General features: G+C 42.5%; 1 protein-coding gene across 1 annotated transcript in view; it reads right to left on the bottom strand.

Annotated features, from left to right (window-relative positions):
• Positions 1–7,738, bottom strand: part of TRAF1 (TNF receptor associated factor 1) — a 22,031-nt gene that overhangs the window by 5,186 nt on the left and 9,107 nt on the right. Inside the window, exons 2-6 of the mRNA XM_017745635.1 lie at positions 6,480–6,700; positions 5,656–5,740; positions 3,752–3,850; positions 2,701–2,862; positions 546–608 (exon numbers count right to left, since the gene is read on the bottom strand). Coding sequence (XP_017601124.1) covers positions 546–608; positions 2,701–2,862; positions 3,752–3,850; positions 5,656–5,740; positions 6,480–6,688 — 618 coding nt within the window. The 5' untranslated portion in view covers positions 6,689–6,700. The remainder of the gene's footprint in view (positions 1–545; positions 609–2,700; positions 2,863–3,751; positions 3,851–5,655; positions 5,741–6,479; positions 6,701–7,738) is intronic.

The following is a 7,738-nucleotide window of genomic DNA, read 5'->3' as shown; positions in this document are numbered from 1 at the left end:
CAAAGAATTCTTTTATTCCCCTACAAACAGCTAAGCCACAAACCCAGCAACTATAAATTAGATGAATCCAAGTCAAGGTATTTCCACAGCTTCTGGTGCCCAACCAGCTTTGAAAATTGATGGTAAATCAATTAAGACTGTGGTTGATTGCAAGTCTCTAGCACACAGCCTGGCAGTGAGGTGTCCATCTAACAGACCCCATAATGACAGAACAGAATTGAATGAACCACAGGGATCACCTGGTAACAACTTCTCATAAATCAGATGCTTTAAATACACTGCTATGCAGCACACTCCTCTTGTGCTCACATGGCTCTCACTCAGTGTATAAGAGGAAACAAATATTTGCCCATTTTACAAGACTAACTGAGAAGATAATTTAGTGAAGGTAATTGTGGGAGCAGGGAAGGGAAGGCAGTCAGCAGAGCTTTGCTGGGATGTAAAGAGCACCCAGATGCAACTGCTGGATCTGAAGATGTTCTCAGGTGTTCATTTAATCTAAATGAAATAAATAAAGCTGCATTGCACTCACTCCTTTCACCCACCTTCTCCTTTGAAGCTGTTTCTGTTTGCATAGGTTTTTGTTCCTTGCCTTCACACAAATGCTCCTGTCATTAAAACAAGAAGGAAAAAAATCAGTATTTAATCATTGACCTGCAAGGTGACCCTGGGATATTGGATACAAGATTGGCAATGTCCAGGTCTTGCCAGGTTCAAACCAGAGTTATGTGAACACACACAAAATGTACACTCACATACCTGCAGTGACAAGCAGGGGGTTACAGAACAGGAAGCAACAATGACCAGCAGAACAGGAAATTCAAATATATACACAGATATATATATATGAATATAAACAGGTTACAGCACAGGAAACTCCAATATAAATTCTAATACAAATATAATTCAAATATAAACTCCTCTTGCATTGACTTCATACAGTTTGCTCAATGTGCAGCCCCTTCTTGCATCCTGCTTATGAACATTTTGGAGGCTGGAATCCAAATTTTCCATCATGATGTGCTAATGCAAAATGCATCACCACTTACAGGAGGCTTCCTGCCATTTCTGGCTCCAAGAAAGGTAAAGTGATCCCCCTGCCATTGGTCACTGCATCTGTAATATCTGTATTTAACACAGCAACTGTCAGCTTTCCATTCACACTCCTCGGAGGGGGTGGCTTTAATCTTCATAAACTCCTTTGCATATCACTTCTGAGGTTTCCCTTTCGATTCTCAGAAATGCAGCCACGGGGTTTTCTCACTCTCTAACTAATTTTTAAGCACTCTTTGTCTTGCCATTGAACAAATTATGCCTTTATCTTATTTATTTCAACTCTTTTACTCCTTCAGATCACCAATTCCTTGAGGGGGAGAGGGACTGGAGAGGAGTTTATTTAAAATAGAGAAATGTAAAAAATCAAAGGACCTGTAACTGAATGAATAAGAGGAACAGAGCAGGAGCAGAGCCCAAAATTTACTCCCAGAGGGTTGTGGACACATGGAATACCCACAAATAATCAAAATTCTGAAGTCGGTACAAATTATTAAAGCAGATCATGTAACCAGAATTCTACAAATACTAAAGGAGACAGAGAAAAAGCCACACCTCAAGGCCAACCCCCTGCTCAGTTGCCAAGGTTTCCCAACCAAAATATGAATTAGGTGGCAGCTAAGTGGGATGAGTGGGAGGAAAACAGCTCTGAAGCCGCTGGAGCTGCGGTGTCAGAGACCCCTGAGCAGAGAAAGGTGCTCAGGGAACGCACCCAGCTCAGGTTTCCTCCTCCAGCCCGAGCCTGCACTCACGGAAGGCTGAGAGGGATTTAGTGTTGCCACCTTCTGGTATTTACAGTTTTGGGAAACACTGGATTTAGCACTGGGAAGATGTGCCTGGGTCCAGATTCTCCTCTCTCTGTAGGTTAGTAAAGGATGAAGAGCACAGGCAAAAGCTTCCCAAGGAGTAGATTTTAACAGAGCACCTGATTCTTACCCCAGGAGGAGTCTTAATTCCTTACAAATCTCTCAGCTCAGTATTTGGAAAGGCATCAATTTGTGACACTTTGGACATGCAGAGCTACCCACTACTACTTACATCTCTGAAATATTCACATGTGGGTCTTTAATCACTCTGCCCAACTCCAAGGCTGGCAATTATTCCCTTGAAATCATTTAGAGGGAACAATATTCATTGTTTTGAGCAAAAACCATTAAAATATACAAAGCAAATATGTTTGAATAGTCACTGAGATATCAGTGGCAGATTCAGAGTATGATCTTCCTGGTCTATGGACACTGCTGATAATTTGGAGATTTATACTTCGTCAGATCTAACAGATTCTGACAGAATCCTGCCTTACACGTTCGTGGGTGGTTTTAGTTTGAATAAACTTCAGTCACTTTCAAGATCCCTTCCCTGCCTGTCTGTGCTTTTCTGCTTCTCTCTTACCTCATACTGGGACAAGTTTTGAGCCAGGAGCTGAAACCGGGGCTGCCCAAGCCCTGGGGGAGCACATGGGTACTCTGTCACATCACCAGCAGATTATCACAACCATTTTTCCCTCCAACACATGTGTGGAAAAATGATCAAACTCAGGAATATTAAATATTCCCCAAGTGCAATGAAATCAGGATGGAAAAATGGCATCAGCAATTATTTAAATCATTAATATAAAGACTTTATGTGAGAGAGAGATGTTCTTACCTGGTATTCAGAGCTGGCCAAGCTGCACTGGCACTGCTGACACACTGTCACATTATTGACACATCCATTTTCCAAGTGATCTGCCAGCTTCCTCCTCATCACCACATGTCCACAGCCAGTGTGACAAGGGATCAAAGCATATTCACATAAACTCTGATGCTCCTGGAAGTAAAAAGTTATAAAGCAACATGTAAAGTGCTGATTCACATTTATCTATAAATAGTCTCTGTTCTGGCAGCTCTGATCTGCATTTCTTCTGAGCTTGGGTAAAGTCCCACTGCTCAAAGTTACTGAGATTACTGGTGAAAAATTCACCAACTTTACTGGGGCTTTTTTTGCTAATTATTAATTTTTAAAAATCCCAAAACCAAAACCAAACAACTTTTGGTAAATTCAAACACAAGGCCTCCCTTAAACAGGCTCTTAGGGCTTTTGTTTAAAAACAACATGATCGTGGTCCCAGCTTTCTCCCTTGTATTCACTATTCACATTTGCATGGCAGATTCACAAACTGTGCTCATTTAAATATTTTACCTGGAGCATTTCAGATCAGTCTGAAAAGAATGATGAATACAAGCAATACATTGACACAGGAGGGAATTATTTCTCCTATAAAACATGCTAAGGACATTGCCTGAACAGTGTCCTGCAGACTGAAATACTCTGCCCTGTCACAACCTGTTTGTAGCAGCCTTGCACTTAAGTAATAAGGAAACCCCTGGAAGAAATATCAAGTTGATGTAAATTTGTGCAATGTGAATTTCATTCAGGATGTTCTGGATTTGGCCAAAGCCCTACTAAAGTTAATCACAGAACCACAGAATGAGTTGGGTTGGAAGATCATCCAGTTCCACCCCCCTGCCACGGGCAGGGAACCTTCCATGGATTAATGGCACATTTTTAGATACTGTGCTGGAATAAACCACAGTACTGACACTGATTCTAATTAATTGTACTAATTTGTGTCTCCTGATATCCTGGTTTCATTGCCTCTCTGTCCCCATTCCAGTAAAAGTGCATATTAATCTGAATAAACTCTCTTCAAACATACTTCAAAATCTTTCATGATGCCAGACCAGCTGCATCCAAGGGTCACACAGTGGACTCTGAGTTCAGAAATCTCTTTATTAATGGCAGCATCACCAAAAGCCTGGAAAGAAAACAAAGTGAGGAAAAAACCACTGGTGAGAAAATACTCCAGCATGCATTCTTGGAATGGGACTAGGGTGACAGAAATCCACATCTTGATAAATCCTTTATTTTAAAAAAAATTACTGTACTGCACAAGACTCAGTGACAGGGCAAGTTAATCTCAGTGTAGTAGAAGCCCAAATAATTATTAAATCATTTATTTCTTAGCATTCAAAAATAATCTATCTGACTTGGCATTAATTTATTGAAAATAAGCCCAGCCAACTACAGCTCTTATTTTACATTTCTTTTCACAGGAGCTGAAATATTTCACATGCAGTGAATGTGCTGACAGGACCCTGACTATGGGGTCCCTTAATGAATGCATTTCATTATCGGGGTCATTAACACCTCCTAAACGTGCTGCAGAGAGGACTTGAGGACTGCTCAGATCGGGACTGTTTCCATTTTAGCAGACACTGTGTGCTAAAAAAATACGAACCAGATGGGAGAGGGGTTTGTTCTTTGCACTACCTCAATTTTTATGTTATTTAAAGGTGAGGAATTGTACAATTGTTATGTAACTTATGAAATACTGCACACTTCAATATTACACCTTGCACTAAAAGAGGTACCCTGGCATAAGAAGAAGCCCTGCCACAGTTAAAGGCATTTTTTTGGATACTCCGGAGGTAAGTACAGTGCAGAGAAATGCAGATTTCACATGGAATAACACAGAGCAAGGACTGGGAGGGGAAAGTTTTACAAACAGAGGGAGGAAAGTATTTATAAATGATGCCCACATTTCAAAGTTCCTGAAGATGCACCCAGCATTTGTTGGAAATGATGTACACAGGCAGATCCTCCTCCCTTCCTGGTGCCTGGCTTCATCTGGACACCCAGCAGGCAAAGGAAGGTGCCAGGCAGCCCAGAGTGGGGTCTGTTTACAACCACCCACCCACAGACTGTGCAGAAATTCCCAGCACACTCAAGGAGAATCCCACAGCAGAGAAATCCCAAACTGACAGTCAAAGCAGAAGTTCATAAGGGTTCAGCTGCACCTATTTGTGTATGAAATCTGTTATTGGGAAATTCACTGCAGAACTGAGGATTTTTTTTTTTCCTGGGATATTACCAAGTTCAGCATTAACAGCAGATCCATTATTTTGCTGCTTCCTAAACTCCTAAACTTCTATGCCACTCTCAGCTGCCTATTTGTTTTCATTTTTTCCTAAAAAATTTAGACAAATTGTGTGTCTGTTGATATCCCTGCATGTAGTCAGAGAGGAGGGAAAAGCACAAGCTGGGACTGGGCATTATGGCCCAGTTTGTGTTTGGGATATAGAACAGCACAGCAATTTGCCTGGAAAATCACACAAGAAGAGATCTGCACCATTAAATTACAGATGAAACATTTGCCAGGGCATAGATTGTATCAATTATTATGTTCAGCTTCATGTTTGAAGGGTACAAGAAACCATGAGGTTGGAAAATCCATTAAAATACTTCCTAAGGATAATAAGTAACAGCTAAGACATATTATTACAAGTAGGAAAGCACCAGTTACTTTGAGACAATAAAAAGTAATCATATGGGAGAGTTTGGGATTTTACAGTGCAGAACCTGGGTTTGGAAAGTCCTGAGGCAGCCATTACACTTTTTTTAATCAAAAACTCTGGGAAATCCAAGTTATTAAAGCCTAAGTTAAAATGTGTAACGATCAGCTGCTATTGCCTTTGATATTATTCCCTTCTGAACTCCAGTCCAATGATGACTACAGAAAATGGTTAATAATAAATTAATGACCTGTGAACTACAGCTTACCCTTTCTTCTGCCAATAAGCTTTCCTCACTTAAAGTGTTGGGATCTTCCTCTTTACATTTCTGGCAAATTGCATTTTTATTGTTTCTGGCAAAAAGAAAGAAGAATTAAATAACAATCCATTGGTGCACTGCAGTTTAGGAGGTATTTTATAGGCACTGACACAAACCCATGGAAATTGTAATTTCCACTCAGAATCCATAGTCTTTGTTCATGAAAAGGCCAGTTCTTGAACACACTGATGTCAAAGAGGCTTTGCTCTTCTCTTTTTCAAGACCAGGACTCTGCCCATTAATCTTACCTGTATTTCACTAAAATAAGGGCAGCCTGGACCATAAATAGGAATAAAGATGGAAAGCTATTTATCTCATGAATGATGCAAAAACTCCAAGTAGGAAAGATAATGTGAAAACTAAAGTCTTCTAAAGCACAGAAAATGCCCATTTTGTTCAGACAGACATAGATATATATGACATTATGTTCATTAAAATCCTATAGCATCCCTTATCAAAAGACTGTAAAGTGCCATGGAAGGACTAAGTCAGCCTTGGACCAGTTCTTCAAGGTTAAATCAGAATTATTATGTCACAGACAGAAAAACTCTGTCAGGCCCCATAATCCACCCCACAGATTTCCATGGTGGAAACAAGGAGGAGGCAGAGAGTATCCTGCAGTCCAGCATGGAAAATCCTGCCATCCAGGAAAGTGACAGCGGGCCAGGGAGCCACAGAGTCATCCCTGAGCTCAGAGGCACAACCCAGCTCTCGGGAATGCTGCAGCCATGGCCGTGGCCCTGGCAGTGACCCTGGGCCAGCCCAGGACGTACCTTACGATCCAGGTGAGGCAGGCAGAGCAGTACCTGTGCCCACACAGCGTCTGCAGGGCTTTCTTCAGGATGTTGTTGCAGTTGCTGCACAGGTACTTCTGACCAGGCACATCCTCACAAATGTTGGTGGGGTATCCGAAAGGAAACTCGTTTTCATCAGGAGAAGAGCCGGGGGTGTCCTGCAGGCTCCTGGGGGTGTTCTCGGCCATCTGAAGTGAGCCCTGTCCGAGAGAAGGAAAAAACCAGGTGCTCAAACACGGCACACAGCTGTTTTGATGTGAGAGGATGTATCAAAGTCCTCCAGCAGCCTCAAACCCGAGCAGTGACAGTGCTGTGTTTAGCTGGGTCTGCAGTGACAGGCGCGACCAAATGTCACAGTGGGTTTTGACCTGGTACCAGCAGGAAATTACAGCTTTAAAATTTCCCTCCAACACTACACAAAAATAGACAACGTCCTAAAAAGGGGTATTGTGGTTTTCTTTCTTTTAAGAGTTTTTAGCTTGTAGAAAGATGAGCTACAATCCCGTCAGTCCCCATCACACAGAATTGTTTCTGTAGAGTAAATCCCCAACGCCATGCAATTCTCAGCAGCCAAAATTCGTGATTTCACTTCACAGACAGAGAAACTGAGCAGCTGGTGTGTTGACAGTGACTTTCCTGAAGCCATAAAACTCGTGGTGAAATAACAAAGGAAATACCAAGTCCGCAAGCCCTTAATGCTGCGCTCTTACCAGGCGCACCTGGAGCCACACGCGCCATATTCACTTTGGTTTGGTAAATAAGAGCTGTGCAGTGGGATATTTTTGGAAATGCAGCCAAAACTGATTCTGGTGTCTCTTGGAAAGTTCAAGGAAGGTTTTCACCCAGGGAACTGCTGCAGTTTGATCATAATAATGCCTGTATAAATCTTTTTTTTCCCCATAACAGTACTGACACCCCACAACCTGTCACAGTATTACCGATAGTCACGCTGACTAAGAAATCTGAAAATGAATGAATCAAGGCTGCCTTGGGCAGGCCGGGCTGGCGGTGTGACTGCCGTGAGGTGGACATGGCACACCCTGGGGTTGTCCCTGGGTCTCGGAACAAACAGCGTTTGCCATGGCCTGCTTTAGCCAATTCCCATGGTCCCTGCAGGCATCTGAGCGGGAGCTCGGCAGCGGCCGCAGGGGCTGCACAACCTGCCAGAGCCCTAAATTAAACCCGGTAACACAATCGTAATGGAAGCGGACCGGGGCTGTGGTGGCTGGGTGCCCGGG

Source organism: Corvus brachyrhynchos, unplaced genomic scaffold (genome assembly GCF_000691975.1).
Source record: "Corvus brachyrhynchos isolate BGI_N302 unplaced genomic scaffold, ASM69197v1 scaffold59, whole genome shotgun sequence".
NCBI classification, from domain to species: Eukaryota; Metazoa; Chordata; class Aves; order Passeriformes; family Corvidae; genus Corvus; species Corvus brachyrhynchos.
The sequence above is the reverse complement of the archived record's forward strand: the minus strand, read 5'-3'. Positions and strand labels throughout refer to the sequence as shown.